The following is a 21,358-nucleotide window of genomic DNA, read 5'->3' on the forward strand; positions in this document are numbered from 1 at the left end:
ATCTGATCCAGAGGATATCTGCTCCCCTTCAGCAGGCACTGCTGTGTTATGCTAGGGTTTGAAAGATGAGTCTTTTCACACCATCTCCCGTTTGACCATAAGCAAATTTTCTAAATGTTAAGCCATGTGTTTCGAATCTATGCTATTTGGGGTGACAATATAAACTCAGAAAGTATACTGTGAGAAGTAATTTAAAAATTCACAACTAACACAAACATACTGTTTAGAGAGTTCTGGTCTCTAGGATAACAACTTTCTAAAGTCTAATTGCAGTGCTAGTAATAGCCCCATGTTACAAATAAGGAATATGAGGCCCAGAGATATTGAGTGACCCACCCAAGGACACACAGCTCATTAGGTGGTACTGCTGGGAATCGAAATCACACTTGTTCCAGAGCCTACATTCCCAACCATCACAGTCTGATCTCTTATTTTCATGTTCGATGGGATGAAATGTTTCTGAAGTCACTAGGGCATCATCAGGCACACAGCAGAGCTTATGGAATGGCTGTTAGTGTTATCATATTGACTCTCCAAAAATCTTTTCAAATGGCTTTACATCTATTTTATAAAGACAAACATCAATCACTTGACCTCGTATTTAGAAATGTTTTTAAATTAAAAAATTTGGAATATGGGGCTGGAGAGATGGCTCGGAGGTTAAGAGCACTGGCTGCTCTTCCAGAAGTCCTGAGTTCAATTCCCAGCAACCACATGGTGGCTCACAGCCATCTGTAATGGGATCTGGTGCCCTCTTCTGGCGTGCGGGCATTCATGGAGGCAGAATGTTGCATACATAATAAATAAATAAATCTTTTTAAAAAATTGGAATATATATTCAGAGGTACATTTTAAATTTCCTTTTGAGCTAGATGTAGTGGTCCATGCTTATGGTCATTGTCACTGTCGCACCACAGCCTGAGATCAGGTCCTGAGGTGGGGAAGGGGTGTAGGTGTGAAAAAACAAATTGTCCAACCATCAAATGAGTTTCACACAAGTAGCCAGCTCTGAATAGCTCTAGCCATTTTTATTTATACATAAAAAGCAAGCATGTTAGCACACTAACAGACAAGTTTTTTCTACCCTCCAACGTTAACCTTCAACAAAAGCAAATATGTCAAAAATGTTTTTTCCCAACTTTTACATCAAAGTATCTTTAAACCAGAAACAACATTTACCATTTTGCTAGCTTGACCAAACATTGAGCCGGGTACATTCTGTCTTTACAAAACTAAAAGGTGATTGATATAGACACACATTTTCAAGAACAACAATCTTGTTCAAAACATATTTACAGAAACAGGGTTGATCTGCCCCCATCCTGTAAGCACTGAATCGGCACAGCTCCCAGGGTCTGAAGTTACAGCTGGCATCCCCAGACAAGAAAGCCGAGAATTATCAACTCCCCAAGAATTTTAGGGGGAAATATTCAAGAAAAAAATGGGATTTTCAGAAATGATCACGTCTGTCCCATTGACAAAATGATGCTAAAACCACCAAGAGAATCATGACCTTACAACAGAGAAGAGGGCATGCAGGTCACGAGGTTCCAGCAGTACTCTGCACTGCCCCAAAGTCCGCTGCTTCCGGCTGAGTGAGACTGTCCCCATGGACTTTTGCCTCATCTGGAGACCTGTTAGACAAGCATACATATACTGGTCCAGAATAGTCCTCATGACTATTTTGACAAGTCATAACATTTGAAGGGCTGAGGCAAGGTATTTGCTATGCATTTGAGGAGTGCTACCAGAGTTAAAATCCAGTCTGACCATACATGGGAGATAGAGTATATTCAGAAGGATGGTGGTGGTGATGATGATGATAGCAATGATGACGATGAAGCTGATGATAATGGCGATGATGATGATAGTGACAATGATGATGACGATGATGATGATGACAATAATGATGACGATGACGATGAAGATGATGATAATGGCGATGATGAAGATGATGATAATGGCGATGATGATGATGATGATGGCGATGATGATGATGATAATGACAATGATGGTGATAATGATGACAATGATAATGACTATGATGACGATAATGATGATGATGATGACAATGATGACGATGATGGTAATGATGATAAAAGGAAAGCAAAGCTCTTCCATCCAGGTGTGCCTCAGCAAAGGTTAAAGTTAAATCTGGAGATGTCAAAGGAAGAACAGGCGGTGACGATGATGGGATGATGGCAGAGAACTGTTGAGCCACCACTGTGTGTGGCTTTGGCCTTATCATGGGTTCTTCCGGCTCCATGTTGACACACAGCCGGGGGTTAGGATGTTATAACACTCAATGTACACTCACTAGATTCATTGTCGTTTTGGCAATGATTCCATGAGGAAGGTTGAGTGAAGAGACCAAAGAGGCCTGGTCAGTGAGTGAACCCTGTCTGACACAGCCCTTAGCCCAAGCAGAGTCCATTCAGCCCTTCACCTCCTCAGCATCCATACTTGATTAGGGACTGGAAATATTTTTTTAAAAAATGTATCTCTTACTGAACACATGCTTTTTCTTGTCGTTATTTTTGAGCCAGTGTAGCATAACAACTATTCCCATAGCATGTTTACCACACTGAGAGAGCCATTTAGACATGGCTGAAGGAGTTAATGTACAGACACTGTGCCGTTCTATACACAGGACTTGTGCACACAAGGGTTTTAGTGTCCACCTGCCAATCCCGTCAGACACTGAGGACATCTGTGTTTATCTCCGCTCCTCTCTTGGTTTCAGATATTACGGAGAAAGTACCAGTGGTCGGTGTGAGAAGTGTGACAAGAGCTGCAAGGCATGCCGGGGTCCGCGGCCCACAGACTGCCAGTCTTGCGATACATTTTTCTTTCTCCTGCGCTCCAAGGGACAGTGTCACCGCACCTGCCCAGAGCACTACTACGCAGACCAACAGTCGCAGACCTGCGAGAGGTGCCACCCAACGTGTGACAAATGTGACGGTGAGCATATGCCTGTGTTTTGCATATGAAAACAGAAATTTAAGAGGGTTTCCTTCCTGTGTGGCCCCTCTCTGCCTCTTACCATGTTGACAGGTTGGCACCATTTCCCAAACTTTTCCTCCAGCCTCTCCAGCATTGGCACACTCTCTCCAGTCTCCGTTTCTACAACATCCTGGCTGCCTTTTAGGCTTCCTGTCTGTCAAGGCTGACACAGGGACCCCTGCTCTATTCCTGTTTTCGACTTCCTTCTCCACCTGTATGATCTCATCACTGTGAAAAAAATCCCTGAGAAAAACAGTCTAAGGGGAGAAGGGCTTGTTCTGGCTGTGGAGGCTTTGGTCTGCAGTCAGCTCTCCCTGTCGCTGAGGGCCTGTGACGAGGCAGAACATCTTGGCAGCAGGATCAGGCCGGACAGCAGAGAAGGTCAGCTTCTGGCAGACAGAAGGTGGAGACGAGGAAGGGTAAGGGAAGCAGGCACACTTCTAGGGCAAGTCCAACGCTGGGAACTGAACAGTGTTGGGATCAAGCACCTGCCTGCTCTGCCAGGACAGGAAGTGGGCAGTGGTAAATGTGAGCCCAGCTTTCCTTCCTTCCTTCCTTCCTTCCTTTTCCCTTCTTTCTTGTGTACACTAGGCCAGCACACTCCCTACCGTGGAGTTAATTCCCAGCCTTACATTACATTTTAATTAACTATGTCCATCTCTCCGACGGTGGGCCCCTCCAGCAAGAGCAAGGATTACCGGGGTTATAGGACATTCATCTTGTAGTCCTGTTCTTACTTCCTAAAATAACACTTGGTAAGTGCTCCTAAGTATTGAATAAAAAAATGAACGTGTAGGAAGGGGCACATTGGGTGGCGGCTAAGTGGTTCTGTGTAGCTGTAGGTGGTTCTTGACTCTAGAATATGCGGAATAAGAATTAAGGCTGGAGTTAAGGGAATCTGGACAGCGAAAGATTTTTTTATTACCTTTTTTTTTAAAGACTAGCTGTGTTTAAATAAATAAATATTAAAATTTAAAGGCTAGTCTTTAAATAAATAAATAAATAGTTAAAAACGTGTTGTTGAGTTTACTCCATCCATGTCGCCCACCGGAAACTCCACCCAGACCAGACTCACTCATTTTTCCCTGAGGTAACATTCTTGGCCATGCAGATCACATTAGCAGACCAATTAGCAGAGCAGGGGAGAACTTGTCTGTGGTGGCAGAGTCCCTCCCTAAATCCTTCTTAAGCCCGGAGCCTGCGCTTTGGTTCCCGTCTCTGGTGAAACACTTTTAGTTCCTGTTATGGTTTAAAAAGAAGGAGGAGGAAGAAAGGAAGAAGGAAGAAAGGAAGAAGGAAGAAAGGAAGGAAGGAAGGAAGGAAGAAAGGAAGGAAGGAAGGAAGGAAGGAAGGAAGGAAGGAAGGAAGAAAGAAAGGAAAGTTGGGCTCACATTCGCCACTGCCCACTTCCCGTCCTGGCAGAGCAGGCAGGTGCTTGATCCCAACACTGTTCAGTTGTGTTTGCTTTCTGGGTCGAAGAGACTTCCTCTGGATAGTTTAGCCTCAATATCTTTTTGTTGTTTTCTCTGCTATTTGCTTTTCTAACTCAGTATGCTTAGAATGTATCAAGCTATACATTCACATACGAGTTTCATTTATTTCTAAGACAAGGTCTCAATACATAGCCCTGGCTGGCCTGGAACTATGAACACCAAGTTGGCCTTGAACTCACAGAGATCTGCCTACCTCTGCTTCCTGAGTGCTGAGATTAAAAGCATACATCACCATGCTCAACAAAGCATTTTTATTTTGTGTGTATGGATATTTTGCCTGCATGTATGCCAGTGTACCAAGTGCATGCGGTGCCCACAGAGGCCAGAGAAGGCATAAGATACCCTGGAACTGGAGTTACAGAAGGTTAGGAGCCACCAAGGGGGTGCTGAAAATTAAACACCTATCCTTTGGAAGAGCGGGCATTTTTCTTAATTGCTAAGCCTTCTCTCCAGCTCATTTTTTTATGTATACATGTTACTAAGGGTTAAACATTTGCTTAGAAGATTGTGTACTGAATTTTTGCTCAGCCCTACTCTACTACTTCAGAATCCTAGAGTTCTTTAGTACTCTTGGGGTGGGGGCAGAATGCTCAACACCTGGGTGGACTTAGTAAAGACCGGTCTGCTCAAGTCTAGGGGTTCTGTGTGTGCATGCACATCTTTGGTTTTCTTTCAGTGTGCATGCATGAGCATGTGTGTGCGTGTGTGTGTATGTGTAGACAAGGCTGACTTTGACCTCACGACCCTCCTACCTTAGCCTCCCTAGAGCCGGGATTATAAGCGATTGCCACCATATCGGGCCACTATCATCAGTGTCTTGATGCATTTGCTTCTACCTCTTCCCAAGTGGTTTTCATGACTCTGTTCCTCCGTGCATCAGGTTTCTTGCTGAGTATCTCCCATGAGATATCCAACAGGCACCCGAAACCTCGCTCCATCCTCAGACCACATTTTCCCGTTTCTTCTCTTGATGAATGGCTCCAGTATGCTCTCCGTTGCCTGATACAATAACTGGCATTAACTTTTTCTCCTCTGGATCTCTCAGTCTCCCTGTGTGTCTCTGAGTCCTGTGACATCTTAGTAGCTCCCGATGTCAGCCCCCCTCTCTTAGACCTTAGTGTCACTGTCTTGGTTTGTTGCTTGAATTGCCAGTTAGTACCAGTCGGCTAAGTGGTCTTCTCATCCCCAGTGTGAGCCATGTAATGACCATCCAATCCTCCATGCTGATCTTACACAGCCCTATGCTGATTTTAGTCTACTGTTTGATATCTGCAGGTGAGGCTCTTCCCCCATGGCCTGTCCTCACTTTCGCCCTCATCCCTCACTACCTCTTCCTCTGTCTTCCAATCTAAGCACAGTGACTTACTGTAAATCTGAGCCAGTCTCACCTACTGCCTCTCTCCAGAAAACTCCTTCAGCCTGCTCTGCCAGGTCTGCGTTCTGCTCCATTACCCTGGGTATGTTTTCTCAAAGGCCTTTCCCAGCCTTCCATCGGTGTTCTCTTACAATTCTGTGTATCCATTCATCTCTTTATTCACTCAGCAAATATTCTCCAGCTCTGTGGCCCAGCCAATGTCCATACAATTATGAACAAAGCAGACCAGGTCCCTGGAAGCCAGGTCTGTTTACTTGGTGCAATTTTCATTCTTAGTTTTGTTTTTGGAAACTGTTGTTATGATTTTTTTAAAAGACCAAAGCAACAACAACAATAACAAACAATAAGAGTTGGTTCTAGTTCACAATCCCAGGTTGCAGTTCATCATCATAGCAGAGAAGTCAAAGAAGCAATAACTTAAAACACTTAGTCAGATCTACATACAAGTGTGAGAAAAATGTGATGTCGACATATGACTGTATTGTCATTTGCTAAGTCAGATAGCACCAGTTTCTAACCATTAATGTTGTGCAGTGGGCCAGTAGCAGGTACTTGGCTTCTAATAAAGACTAGGCAACCATCATCATGTAAGTTAATGTCTCTTAACCGAGGAACACCAGAGCCGAGCACCAGCCATAGCGGAACATTTGTGTGTGGACTGGAGATATCATTTATGATGTCACAGGACAGTATAAGAAATCTCTACTTCTCCACTGGCCTGGAGATTTCCTTCCAAATTAAGAATTGGCAACTTTAAGCATTCCCTGTCCAAGTTCTGATAGGATCCCCAAGGCAGGATTCAGGGGTGACTGGCAGGACTGGGTAGATCTGGAGAAAGGATCCCCAAGGCAGGGTTCAAGGGTGACTGGCAGGACTGGGCAGATCTGGAGAAAGGATCCCCAAGGCAGGATTCAGGGGTGACTGGCAGGCCTGGGCGGATCTGGAGAAAGTCCATAATATCTGTTCTCCTCTGTCTTCCTGCTTAGGGTATGGGCCCTGGAATTCACACAGCTCTCATTTCCTTCTGGCCTTCAGCATCCTCTACGGACCTGTCTTCACATGCCACACACCTCCTTTGCTAGCCAGTGATTCTTGCACTCACTCTGGTTTTGTAACACAGAGATTCTGAAATTTGGGCATCCCCACCTTAGGCTATAAAATGAATAGAAAAAAAAAGAGTAAATTTTTTCTGAAACCTTAAGTGTCATACTAAGAAATTAAGATGCAGGGGAAAAACCTAGAAAAATTGGGCAGTCTAAATCCGCAGTGAGACCATCCACCTTTGATTGTTCAGTAATTTTGGTTGTTAAGAAAAAAAAAAACTATCTATGATCACAGTGGTACACACCTGTAAATCCAGCACTTATAAGACTGAGACAGGAGGATTATGAAAGTTTGAAGTCAGCTTGGGCTACTCAGTGACATCCTGCTGGGGAAAGGAAGAAGGGTGGGAACGGAAGGGAGGGGAGAGGAATGGAAGGGAGAGGAGGGGAGAGATGAATAACATTCTGAAGCTCTGAGAGTCAGGGAAGGGGATGCTTCACACACTTCCCTAATCTATACCACTGGGTGTGGCTGGTGCCACCGCAGCCAGAGTTCCTTTGTCCCTTAACACGCTTTCCTTCTAATTTATCCTCACACAGTTGAAAGCCCTGCCCTTTCCTACGCTGCCTCTTTCAGCAGGGCATCTCTCACAGAAGCACCGCAGGGCCACCCAGCAGGAGTGGGATTTGTCAGGCTGACTTGGGGGGGTGTTGTGAAAATAGGGGAGGTCAGGGTGAGGAAAAGCAGATGGAAAGTCAGAAGGTCTGTCTTTCCAGCCTCGAGGCTCTTTAGAAACAGTAATAGGCACAGACTCTTAAACTTGGAAAACAAAACAAAACAAAAAAAAAAAAAAAACAAGAAAACAAAAACAAAACGCTCGGAAATTAACCCTCTATGAAAGATCCCTCATGCCTCGGTGTGCAGCACAGCAGGACACGGAATAAAGCCACTGATTTTCACCAAGGCTGGCACGCACCACTGAATACTGCCTACTGGACTTCAGCCAGATGGGGAAGGGCACAGTACACAGTTCAGACATGGCGGGGGGGTGGGGAGGTGTCTGGTGGCCTGCCGCACAGCGGGGAGCTCTGGACATAATAATACATATTTCAAACTATCTAGCAAAGGGGGTTCTAGATCCTCAAGGAAACCACATTTGATGTGATAGGAGGAGAAGTAAAGACTTCATGATCATGCCTTCCCGGTGCTGCAGATGGATCCCAGGGCTCTCCTTGAGTATGCTGGGCAGAGGTCTACCGCAGGTGACACCCTGACCCCTCGGGTTTCAGAAGCATTCCACAAGACTTCTCATTTTCAAAAGATCTTTTGCTATGGCACACAATTGCCCTCAAATTCTCAGTGTCCAGACAGAGACTCTCGTGGAAAAGACTGAGCAGCCTATAGTCTTCCCTTTGCCTTGGAGACACTTGCCATATCTTCAGTTGCCTGTCTGCTTCCGTGTACTTGACATTTTCCTTACTCCTGAGGGGTCTGACATCAAACCAGAGGTTAGAATCTGAAATCTGTCTCATAATATGATTCTTTTTCTTCCCCTCTCTCTCTCTTTTTCAGGAAAGGGGGTATGGAATTGCTTGTCCTGTGTGTGGAGCTACCACCTTCTGGGAGGAATTTGTACCTCGGTGTGTCCTGTAGGGGAATACAGAGTTGAAGAGGTACTGAGCCCTTGGGTTGGTGTATGCACTCCCACCTCCACCCCCACCCTTATGGAGCTCGATTCCTACATGTCATTCTGAGAAGCGAAACCGTCTAAATTCCTGCACTCACCGCTAGGTTTAACACTGTACCACTCCATTCATTCATAAAGTAGTCAAGCTACCAACCTGCAGCTTCCTCTTGAACTTCAGAGGAACTGCAAGGATCTCAGGTGGCTTGAGCCCCAGTGTGGTTCTCGGTGACCAGAGGAAGCTCAGTCCCCTGTTACAGCAAAGTCTCCCTGCTTCCTAAGCAGTCTCGGGAACACAGGAGGAGCTCGCTGCCCCCCCCTTTTCTTTCCTCCACATCTTACAGTGAGGCCAGGGTAAGGACCCTTCCTGGGAGTCACAGATGTCCTGACCTTCTCTTCTTGATTGTGTTTCTAAATTTGCAACCGTAAGAAAATACATCAATGGTGAAATCAAAACAAGTCAGCATATTTATACACCTATATATGCTTGCTTTGAATTCTGATAGCATACTTCAGTTCACAGAGGCAGGCTCAGAGAAATCAAACAGTTCGCTAACTGCTACATGGCTAGAAAGGAAGAGAGGAAGAAGGGCACTCTGAAGATTTGACAATAACAGTTGAAAACAATCAGCAGCTAAAATACATCAAGGTGCTTCAAGAGAAGCAGTTTTCGTTTCTTGTCTTTTTATCTATTTATTTTCAGGGGTGCCTGACATTTGCTCCACCACTGAGCACCCAACCTTTCTGTTCCCCCACATCTTCCATGTCACTGAAGTGACAGATAGACAGTGGGAAGGGATCTTCTGGGCCGGTGAGATGGCTTAGTGGGTAGAAGTGCTTGCTGCTTGTGCACCTTGAGTGCGATCCTCAGATCCCACGGCGCAAGGAGAGAAGCAGCTCCTCAGAGTTGTCCTTGGGCCTCCACATGCATGCCTTGTTATATATGCATCTGCACACACACACACACACACACACACACACACACACACACAAGCAGAATGATAATAATTTTTAAGGTAAAGTGTCTTTCTCTAACTCATATTTTGAGCACCAGACAAGGAGAGAATGATTACCATGGACTTTGAACTCTTTTCCAGTGAGGTTGAAGTGTCTTCGCTATAACCACTAATTATATTCTAAGTCTAGGAACAAGGGTCCAGGAACCACAGAACGCAAGCAGGTAACTAATACAAAAGAGTAAAAGCCAAAGAAAACCATAGCACTAACTTGATGAAAAGCAGAAATCTAATCCCAACACTCAAGAGACTGAGGGCCAAAGTGGGAGGATCGTGAGTTTGAAGTCAGCCCAGGTTACATAACAACAAGAGGAACCGAACTGTACATAGCACACAAAAGTAAAAAGGATAGAAATGGGGCTGGAGAGATGGCTCAGAGGTTAAGAGCATTGCCTGCTCTTCCAAAGGTCCTGAGTTCAATTCCCAGCAACCACATGGTGGCTCACAACCATCTGTAATGGGGTCTGGTGCCCTCTTCTGGCCTGCAGACATACACACAGACAGAATATTGTATACATAATAAATAAATAAATAAATATTTTTTTTAAAAAAAAAGGATAGAAATGTATGCATCACCTATGTGTTGATAACAGAATGCAGGATGCTGGGAACTGAAGAACATTTAGAAGGGGCCGCTGCCATTCTCCTGTGCTCCTGACATTGCCAAGGGAGGGCAATGACTTCAGCTTTAACAGAGCTAGATTTTGAGAAGGAATTAGGCACTGACTCCTGTCTGGAATTTCACTTTTGCAATGTGGAGTAGTGTGGGAATGTATAGCCTGCCAAGGGGTATGGCAAAGGTCAGACACAACTTGTCCTTGACTCCCGCTGTCTTTGAGGTAGGAGCTTGTTACATTATAACCAAATACTCCTGAAGCCTAACATTCTCTTCTTATTGTACCTAGCAGGTCTCAGAGGTCAGGGCCCAGCAAAAGTTTCCTCCAGTTGTACACACTTGCTTTGGTCTTTTGCCCAGCACAAATAAAATGGAGTAGAACAGGGAGCTAGAGAGATAGGCAGTTTTCATTTATTAAAATACAGTTGAAATGCCACTACATTTCCCCCTTTTGTCTAAAATAAAAAAGAAGGCTATAACTAATATAAGAAAACTATGTACAATAATAACAATGACTATATACAATATATACAGGCAATAAATACATCAACATTAGTTCAGCAGTTAAGAGCACTGACTGTTCTTCCAAAGGACCCAGGTTCACTTCCCAGCACCCACGTGGCAGCTCACAGCTGTCTGTAACTCCAGTTCCAGAGTATCCGACACCCTCACACAGACATACATGCAGACAAAACACCAATGCACATAAAAATAGATAAAGCTTTTTAACAGCCATTTCCCCCCCACACACACACACATTCACATTCTTCCCTATTCACAGAGACAAGAGGGACTAGCCATGGAGAACTCCAGTTCCTGATTTCTACCTCTGCTCTCAAAAACAACCTCTTTGCTGTTCTTACCAGGGAGAAAACCTTAACTGTAAAAAATGCCATGAGAGCTGCATAGAGTGCAAGGGACCCGGAGCTAAGAACTGCACGGTGTGCTCAACCGGCCTGCTGCTGAACATGGACGACAACCGCTGCCTCCGCTGCTGCAACGCTTCCCACCCCCTCGGATCCCAGGACTGCTGTGACTGCCAGAGTACCACAGGTGAGGGCTATGGGACACAGCCTACAGAGAAATGGCGTGTCCTCGGAAGCTCATGGGAGTGGAGTGAGAGGAGTTATGGCTAGTTCATGAAGTGCCTGACGGGTGCCTACTGTTCTTGAAACCTCCTGGTTCACAAGTTGGCTTTGTTCCTCACTGTAACAAATATCCAAAGAAAACCATTAAAAGGAGGGCTTATGCTGGCTCGTGGTTTCAGAGATCACTTGGCTCTGTTGTTTCTAGGCAACAGTAAGCCTCAGCATCACAGACAACAGCATGTAGAGTCTCACAGTTCACCTCATGACAGTCAGGAAGCGGAGACTGTTGAGAAAATAAGTCTTTCCAGGGTATGCCCCTGTTGTTGTTGGTATCTTACTATTTAGTCTTTACTCTTTTGGGCTCTTTTGTTCTTTTACCTTTTGAGGGGACTTTCACCCAGTTCCCAAATTAATACACAGAGGTTTATTATTTCTTATAAATGCCCAGCCTTACCTTGACTTGTTTCTTGCCAGCTTTTCTTACTTTAAATTAACCTGACTACTTTTTGTCTCTGGGTTTTTTCTTTTCTTACTTCTGTATATCTCACTTTTAATCTTACTCCACAGCTGGCCCCAGATGTCCTCCATTCTTTGTTTCTTCTTCTTCTCCTCCCATTTATTCTCTCTGCCTGCCTGCCCCACCTATCCTCACTATTGGCCATTCCACTCTTTATTAGACCATCAGGTTTTTACAGGCATAGTAACACAGCTTCACAGAGTTAAACAAATGCAATATAAACAAAAGTAACAGACCTTAAAATAATATTCTACATCATGCCCCCAGGAATCCATTTTCTCTACCTAAAATCCAACACCAATGCCCCCAACCTCCAAATAATGTCGTCATATTACATATCCATCAACAGAATCGTCACATTGAATAGATCTTTCAATGATCCTTGGGACCTGTCACTCCCCAAAATTTCATCAGCTAGCAGCCAAACCCCAAGACTTTGGAGGAAATGTTTCAGGCTCAAGCTTTTAATCAAACAGACCCCATATTATCAACAAAAAGACAGAGGCCCAATTATTGGATTAACATGTGCAAGTCCACAGCAATAATAAGAGGGCAGGTCATCTAGAGCCAGGCTTGGCGCTGCGTACATGAACCTGAGTCCTTCGGAGAGAGAGGAAGACCAGGAGTCCGGGGCCACTCTCAGCAAAACATAAAGTCTGAGGTCATCTGGGGCTATCTCAGCTTTCTGAAGCTGAACTTCATCTTAAAAAAAAAAAAGTGTGTACATGCAAGCACACACACATGCACACCCTAGATGCTCATCTGGGATTTGAACATAGGCTTGTTGGACTGAAAAGCCGCAAAGCCCACATTTTTTTTTCCATCTGTGCTGCCCCCAGCTTGACTAAGTCTAGATCTGACCTTTATAAATGCATTTTGTTCCTTTTTATCTTTGCTCCTGAGGGAAAGGGGAAAGGAATTGCTTATCTTGATAACACTGAAGAATCATTCTAATCTAGCTCAAACTGAGCCATTTTGTTAGAGCATTTTAGAAATGGACATCACTGAAAACTAAGAATAAATGAAACAACTGGACCAATTCCAAGACTTTAATTGTCCTCCAACTTCCAACCCCATCGTGTATATTAAAACTTACAGAGATCCTAGGGTCCGGAGATGGTTCAGGGCTTAAGAGCTGCCATAGGACTGCTCACAATGTGTGACTCCAGCTTCAGGAGACCCAGTGCCCTCTTCTGGTCTACCGAGGCACCAGACACACATGGAATGTGCATATATGTATGCTGGCAAAACACTCGTGCATACATGAGTGGCAAGAATTTTACCACTGAACCACCAATGCAAAGCCACTCATGCACACAAAAATAAAAATGAGTATATCTTAAACAAAAAAAAAACTTAAAGATTCTGAAAGAAATGATCCCTTCTAAGTGAAAACCACATTCTTAAAATACATTCTCTCCTCCAGAAATAGACCATTTCCTTAGGATTCAGAGGTGCCTTGCCCACCAAAATCAGTGTATGCTATTTTGTCCTGTGCATTTGTAAGAAAACCTGAGACCCATAACTGATACCAGCCTTGTGTTCTGGTCTGTTTTGTTTTAACCTTTTACTTAGTTTTCAGGTATCACCTTTTCAAGAATTAACCATTTCCTTCCTCGGTTACCCACCAAGAGCAACTAGTTTCCCAGATCCTCATCTCCACGCCCCTCAGGATCTGATGCTCAGCTGAGAGCCTCAGCCCTCGTTACATCAAGGTTCTTAAACAAAACAAGAAAAACAAGAACCTCTTGGGTGTAGTTTCTGAAATGTCAGTTCCAAGAAATAACTTAATAGATTTCCTGATTGCTAAGAGGCTCTTAAAGAGGTATCTGGGGCAACCCTACCGGAAAAAGTACAAATCCTCTTGGGCTAAGGATACAACTCCATGGTGGAAAGTTGCCATAGTATGTGTATGGAGAGAAATAACAATGCCAGATAGCCGAGCTTACTTATATCTTTGTTTCTGAGATAGCTTCCTCCTGAAGAGAGAGAGCAAATGGTAGAGAAGCCAAGTGGTAGAGGCTGACCCTGACCCAGCACCCGAAGACTAAGAATAGTAAGATGTGAGTGCATTTGGCACCCTGAAAAGGAAACAACCTCCAAAGGTCCATTGTAGATTCTCCTGCCTCAGGAGCTGCGAGCCACAGACAGATCACTTCTCTGTCCCTTTAGTGTGTTCGTATTTCCCCAGGAACTGTGAGCCACAAACAGATCACTTCTCGGTCCCTTTAGTGTGTTTGTACTTCCTGCAAGGGTAATGTCTGTGCTGCCCCAATACAATAATAATAATACTGTTATTTTAGAAGAAACATTTTTGCTTGATGGGCAAAATTCTGTTAGAATAGAATAGAAATTAAGTATCAACAAAATAAAAGAGTGTGTGTGATGTGCACGCATGTGTGTGTGATGTGTGTGCATGTGCGTGTGTGTGTGTCTCACAGGGGCCACTCAGTCACAGGAGTCCTTGTAAGGTCCTTGTGGAGGGACAGAAGAACTTGTGAAGGGAGTACGGGCAGGGGGAGGCACCTAATGTGTGTTAAAATTTGTACATCCAACCGGCAGATACCTATTCCTCTCTCTGTTTCATACTTTCTTTGCCTTATTGTATGGTAGATTAATAGAAAGAAAGAAAAGGTAATTAAATTAGGTAAGCGGCTCAAGTCATACTGCCCAAATGAATGAATATAAAACAAGAAAAATCAGCCAGTGCTGAAGTTATGCCATACACTATTTTGCTTCCCTGACATCCTCAGAGAAGCCTTGAAACAGCAGCTTATAAAGAAGAAAGGGAAGGGCTCCAGAATCCAAGAATTCCAATTATGGTATGAATGTCTTGCCATTTAAAATGGCAGTCAGGATTCTAAGATGATAAAGTATTTCTTTTCTTACTCAGGGAGTGCCATGGGTATCCAAGGAAACCAAGCATGCAGTCAGAGAATTTGCCTCTAGAATTTCACCTGGAGTTGAGGTTAATGGATTGGAAAGTCCGCTTGTTACACAAGCCAGTTCTTGTTTATGACAAACAAGTTGGTCTAATTTCCAAGGCCACACATGACTAAGAGTCAGTAGGGTTTATAAAGTATGCTTCACTGGTCTTGAAAGGTCGGAGAGTCACGTGGGACCAGTCTAAAGGATGGTTAGGATGACATCTCCATCTTAGGAAAAATCAGAGTTACTGTTTGGCAGTAGCTAAAGTGGAAAACACACACACACTTCTCAGGAATGAAAAAATCACTGAGAAGTTTGGACCCTTAGAGACTGGTCCATGAGAAATAGGGATCTAGGATTCCTTTTGGATCTTAAAGTTACCATTGTAGGAGCATCAGCTGGTTTTATTAGATGTGGACTGGGACTCTCGTGGGGAACACACTGAGTTTTTGTAGAATGGTGTGACTTCTAAGAAAACGGAAAAAAAAAAACAATAATTCGACCATTTTAGGAGTAAAAAAAAATGGAGGGTCAGTTCTTTACTTCAGAATCTGATTTTCCCACTTCTATTTCTCCTTTTCTCTCTTGCTGCTGCCTCTGGGGCGGCCTCCCATCAGAGGAGTGCATCCTTCCAGCCAGCGAGAACAGGCCCTTGGAGCGCACCAAGACCGCTTTGCTGGTGGCCTCATGTGTCATGCTGCTGCTGCTGCTGGGGGCTGCTGTGCTTGTGTGGCGGAAGTCTCGAAGCCAACCTGTGGCAAAGGGGCGCTACGAAAAGCTGGCGGAACCCACCGTGTCGTACTCCTCCTACAGAAGCAGCTATATTGAGGAGGACCAGGTGCTTGAGTACAGGGACCGGGAATATGATGAAGATGATGAGGATGACATCGTCTACATGGGCCAAGATGGCACTGTCTACCGGAAGTTCAAGTACGGGCTGCTGGATGAGGAAGAAGATGATGAGTTGGAGTATGACGATGAGAGCTACTCCTACCAGTAATCAGAGCCTAGCGGTCCCCATGGCTCTCAGCCCTGCTGGGAGATACCCTCACGTTGACTGAGGTTCGAGTGTTTGTGTTTTGTCCTAACTTTGTTTCCAGCCTGAATAAATAGGGATGCTAGAGTCTGCTGTGCTGCCTTTGACCAATTGAGTGCAAAGAGCAGGTTCTGCTAGGGGAGAATTCGAAGGTACTTTTCCTGGGGAGTATGTGAAAACGTTAAACGCAGGAAGTAGAAGGAAGTGAGATCCGTTGAACACCAACATGATTTCTAAAATGGACGGGGCAGAGGACCTGTAAGGATTCTGTTTTCAAGCTGCTTGTTGGAGACCCCTGCTACCTTCTGGAATTCTGCTATTTGACTAATGGGGAGATGGAGTACCAGAGAGTTGTTAGGTTGGGTGGGAGGTCTCTTCCTTTTCGACTGTGTTTAAGAAGAAACTTTGTAAAGATCAGGAAAAGGGGTTTGTAATTTCTTTCACAGTACCTCGGGGGAGCCAAAAAGACCATCTCTCCTGCGAATGCTCAGGACCCAGATAAAATCAAAGGATTGGTGTGGCCTCATAACTGAGAGAGCTCATACTCACTGAGCTCCAGCTCCTTTGTAAAAACCCAGAACCGTAACGATCATTGGCAAAGGGTGCTTAGGTAGAGGGCAGCCAGTATCAAGTCCACAAGGAAGGAAATTGTTTCCAAGTCTCGCACCCTGGTAATTTTCTAAGAATCTTTTTGATCAGAAGAAATAAAAGAACATTGCAATGGCAACCTAGCACAAAATACAATAATTTCATCCACTCTAAAAAAAATATTGAAAGTTAGCTGCTAAATCCAAGCAAAGCTTTCATTAATGAGTCATCCAAAAAGCTTGGACTCTCCTTATGAAAAGCTGGGATAGAGTCTAGCATTTACAAACTTTCCAGCATGGTGCTCACTGGCTGCTGTCAAGCTGCAAGCATCTGCCCAGCTCTCTTCAGTCCTGTGACTTTTTGTTTCTGGGTCTCTCAAACTTTTCTTGCACTCTGGTCAGGGTGTTCTTAGAGTATGCAGCTGTGGGCACTTTCTGCAGATGACCATTCACAGGGGGGGCACTGAATGCAGAAAGATACGGGCAGAGCCTCATGGAGCTCCTTGTTGCAGGCAACGCTGTGTGCAGAACAGCAAAAGTGGCCCCATCAGAGGACCATAATCGACTAAGGATAACTGCATGCTTACCGTGGACCAGACACCAATCTAACGAATGTATCTCACCCACTTCACACTTAAGAACTCTACCAGATGATGCCATCCACCCCTTGTATTTATAGGAAATCTGAGGCTTCCAAAAGGCTAGGCCATTAGTTCAAAGTCACAGACAGCCGATCAAAATTCAAGAAATAAGAATGACCTGGAATCATTATTCTTAATAACTGTGTTCCACTGGCAGTTTGTGAAAACAAACATCCTAAACATAATAAAACTAGATCCATCATTTTATTCTGTGACAGTTGTCCCACATACTATAGTAACATATGTGGGTGTAAATATGGGAAATCCCTATGTTTGTGTTTCTTTAGAGAAAAGCCCTCAGAATGTAGACCACTAAGCAGTCTCTGCCAACAACCAGGTTTCTCCTAAGGCTTTTTGAGCTAAAAAGCCTTTTTTGGGGATTGCGCAAACTACCATGGGAGCATGCTTGGACTCAGTAAAAAATTAATGAGTAAGCTGGGCTCCAGCATACTTTATTTAAGGGCACTTAATATCTGAATTTCAGACCATTGTCACATATGAAATAACATCCTTTTGATGGTCTTTTAAAAACATGATAACTCTGAAGTCTAGCTTCAGACTCTTCAGACTCCGCGAGTACCACATACACATAGGATCAAGTTCCCAATTTTTTGTTCACTTAAAATGATCTCTTCCAAATTCATTTGATTGCCATCGTATCAGTGGAAGAATTTATCATTTCTTGCTATGTAATTCCAGAGTTCAACTATAGAAACAAGTCTTTTTGATTTATGTATCATTCATATTCCTTGAGAATGTAGAAACGGACTGATCTGCTCTCAAGTAGCCTAAAAAATTTCCAGGAAAAAAATTGTGCTTATGATAATGTACACTCTTACAAGATGACTTGATACTAAGAAAAAAATGGTGTTGTTACTCTTTATGATCCGCAAAGGAAGGAACCTTGTGTCTGTGTGTGATGAAGACTGGATGCTACCCAGTCCCTGGCTTTGTGCTCATGATACATTCTTCTCAAACTTCCTTTGCATTCTGTCTAACAACTACCTTAATGGATAAATATGTGGTTGAAAAACAGTTCTCAGTTTTCTGCTTGCAAGAAATTTGAAAATGTTAAGACTGAAAATACACCAGGAGACTGGGTAAAAGTCCAGAAGATTCTGGCTCCCTGAAAGGAATTTTAATTGGAAACAAAGTGAAATCAAGAATAGATTATTCTACAGAGACTTGCTTATTAGCAAACTGTTTCTGAACATTTTGTGTATGTAGTACTATGCTGTACCAAATAATAGATGTAAAACAGTAGGCATTCTGGGTTGTGTCTGTTTTAATCCATCTCCGCCCAAAGCTGAACAAGTTTTACCATTGATGAATTCTGTCCCCAACAGATCAGTCCAGTCCATCTTTCAGCTCCATTACTACAGCGTCATCCCTATTATTACTGAATTTCAATCTCTATCTTTTTCTCACTCTGGCTAGCAAAAGTCATTTGCAGGTAGAATGCTGACACGGGCTATCATCTCAGCACTCAGGAAACTGAAAACCGAGAAGTAGAGCATCAGGTCAGCGAGAAAGAGAGGCAGAATCAAAGAGACCTCAAGAGATGGCTCTGGATAAAAGCTCTTGTGCAGGCCTGACCAGGGTGGACGGAGAAAACCAACTTCTGGGAAGTTGTCTCTGTCTTACACGTGCACACACTCAGACAGTAGTAAAACAGCAGCCTAAAGCTAGCACGGCTGTTCGCACTGGTGATTCCAGCACTTGGGATGGTGAGGCAGGAGGGCCACCTTCAGAGCGAAGCCAGCTTGGGCTGCAATGTTTCCCAACAGTGTAGACCAGATCTCAGCAAGTCAAACAAGTAAATTCCAGCATTACTCAGAAGGTCTCCTGTAGGCTGCCAGTCTCTCCTAACTATTGTGAAACACATTTAGCTTCTTGGCACATGGTGCTCACCTGTCTTGAGACTTCTCACCCACAGTTTCCTGGTCCCTCCCTACTCCCAGCTTCCTCATTTATAGTCCCACAGTACCAAATCGCTTCTAGTCTTTTGCAATACTATGCTGTTTCTCATACCTTTCAGCATGCGTTGCTCACTCTCTTCTGTCTTCCCAGCCTTGACCAGAAGAACAGTTCCTGATGAACCTTTAAAATAGTGTTCTTGTCACCCAGCCTAGGGCGTCTTCTTTGGTTACCTTCTCATCTTCCTTCTGTGTAGACACCCGGCACATGTAGTTTCTTCATGGTACCTGGTGATCCTCTTTGCTTGCTTGTATGTACTCAAAATTTGAGACTATTTCAGACTATTACTGTTCCCTTCCCCGAATATAGCACACAGTGCCTAGAACTTCCTGTGTGGATGGGGTGGGGGGCTCATGGCCAAGTATAGTGGCTCACAGTTTAATTCCAGCACTCAGGTGGCTGAGGCAGGAGGATCACTGTGAGTTTGAGAGGCCAAATTGGATAACAATAGTAATTTCCTGGCCAGCATAGATTACAGATTGGGATACTGTTTAAAAAAATAAAAGCAAGCCGGACGGTGGTGGCGCATGCCTTTAATCCCAGCACTCAGGAGGCAGAGGTACGTGGGTCTCTGTGAGTTTGAGGACAGCCTGGTCTACAAGAGCTAGCTGCAAGACAGGCTCCAAAGCTACAGAGAAACCCTGTCTCGAAAAACAAAATAAATAAATAAGTAAATAAATAAATAAAAATAAAAACAAACAACCCAACAACTTAAAGACATTGTTAAGGTAAAAACTAGTTCTTACACCAAAGGGAATAAGAAATAATTGTATCATGAGCCAAATATGAGTGACCATGACCCAGAGATAGGGACTTAGGTTCCCTGGAGCAATGTGTCCTGCCAGAGAAGTGGTTATACGCACTTTTATAGTCAGAGAATGTAGAGTAAGCATAAGCTAAAATGCATTTCCCCAAGATGGCGGTGGGAACACAGGGTGGGGAGGTCGCAGCGAAGTGAAGGAACTGCTTCAGAAGTTATCTATGACATGGTTAGTGTGTGAGCTGGTGAAAGCTAGCTGTATGCTATAAAATCCAAAGGTTTCATCTGATATTCAAAAGGAACGCTTGGTCAGCTGCAGAGGTGGGTGATAAAGGACTATTGAAGGACCAAAGTCCGAGGTGTAAGTTTACCTCTCAGCCCGCATGACTACAACCCTTCACAGTCAGGAAGTGGCCATCCGTCTGCAGCGCCATCAGCACAGCCATTTTTTTAGACAACATTCATTCATAAACTGTTTGACTTCTTTTTGGTTAGTGTATATGCGTCTGCTCATCTGTGTATGCACCGCCTGTGTGCAGTGCCTCAGAGACCAGAAGAGGTTGGCAAATCCCCTTGAGCTAGTGCAGGCAATTCACTGACCCCAGGGCCTCTACAGGAGCCGGAAGTGATCTTGGCCACTGAGTCACTTCTCCAGCTCCTATTTTGCTTGTTTTTGAGACAGGTTCTTACCAAGTATGTAGAGCAGGCTGGGCGCAACCCCATGACCCACACCCAAGCTTACCCGTGCTCAAGCTTAGAACTGAATTTTAGGAGGACAGGATTTGCAGGGTTCAGTGGTGTAGCCCTATAATCCTAGCGCTCAGGAGCCTGTGGCAGAACTGGGAGCAAAAGAAAACAAAAGTGTCCAGGAGAAGTTTTACAGCCTAATGTTGTTAAAAAGCGGAGAGAGGGGGTGGCTATCTGAAGAATTGTAAAATTCCAAATGTGAGAGGTGGTTCAGCTGTTAGGAGCACATCCGGCTCTTGCAGAGGACCTGAATTTGATCATTAGCACCCGTGTCAGGCAGCTCACAACCACCTCTGACCTCCAACTCCAGAGGGTCTGATGCCTCTCACCTATCTCTGCTGCTGCACGCACGTGGACAAACCTAAGCACACACAGAATTAAAGATAAAGGTAAACTGATGTAGGAGGTCCTTCTGTATTTCTGTTGCTTTCATTGGTTGAATAAAGAGACTGCCTTGGCCTTTTTGATAGGGCAGCTCTTAGGTGGGCGGAGTAGACAGAATAGAATGCTGGGAAGAAGGAAAGTGTGACAAATGCCATGCTTCTCCTGCCCAAGACAGACATTGATTAGACTCATGCCAGTAAGCCACGACCTCGTGGTGAACACAGATTAATAAAAATGGGTTAATCAAGATGTGAGAGTTAGCCAAGAAGAGGCTAGAAATAATGGGCCAGGCAGTGTTTAAATGAATACGGTTTCTGTGATTATTTCGGGGTTAAGCTAGCCGGGCAGCGGAATGTGGCCCGCTCCTCTTACAACAGTAAACCCTCAATATATTCCAAATGTGAAGTCAGAAGTTACATCCCATGGAGATGAGTATCTGCTATTAGGAATACCTGAAGCTGG

At 44.2% G+C, this 21,358-nt stretch overlaps 1 protein-coding gene across 3 annotated transcripts in view; it reads left to right on the top strand.

Moving 5' to 3' along the window:
* Positions 1–18,291, top strand: part of Pcsk5 (proprotein convertase subtilisin/kexin type 5) — a 417,375-nt gene extending 399,084 nt beyond the window's left edge. For all 3 annotated transcript variants that reach the window (XM_048429814.3, XM_087908042.1, XM_048429815.3), the window contains 4 exons: positions 2,744–2,961; positions 8,488–8,588; positions 11,098–11,284; positions 15,382–18,291. In XM_048429814.3, coding sequence (XP_048285771.3) covers positions 2,744–2,961; positions 8,488–8,588; positions 11,098–11,284; positions 15,382–15,764 — 889 coding nt within the window. In that variant the 3' untranslated portion in view covers positions 15,765–18,291. The remainder of the gene's footprint in view (positions 1–2,743; positions 2,962–8,487; positions 8,589–11,097; positions 11,285–15,381) is intronic.
* The last annotated feature ends 3,067 nt before the right edge of the window (positions 18,292–21,358 follow it).

Source organism: Myodes glareolus, chromosome 7, assembly GCF_982192425.1.
Source record: "Myodes glareolus chromosome 7, mMyoGla1.1, whole genome shotgun sequence".
Lineage (NCBI taxonomy): Eukaryota > Metazoa > Chordata > Mammalia > Rodentia > Cricetidae > Myodes > Myodes glareolus.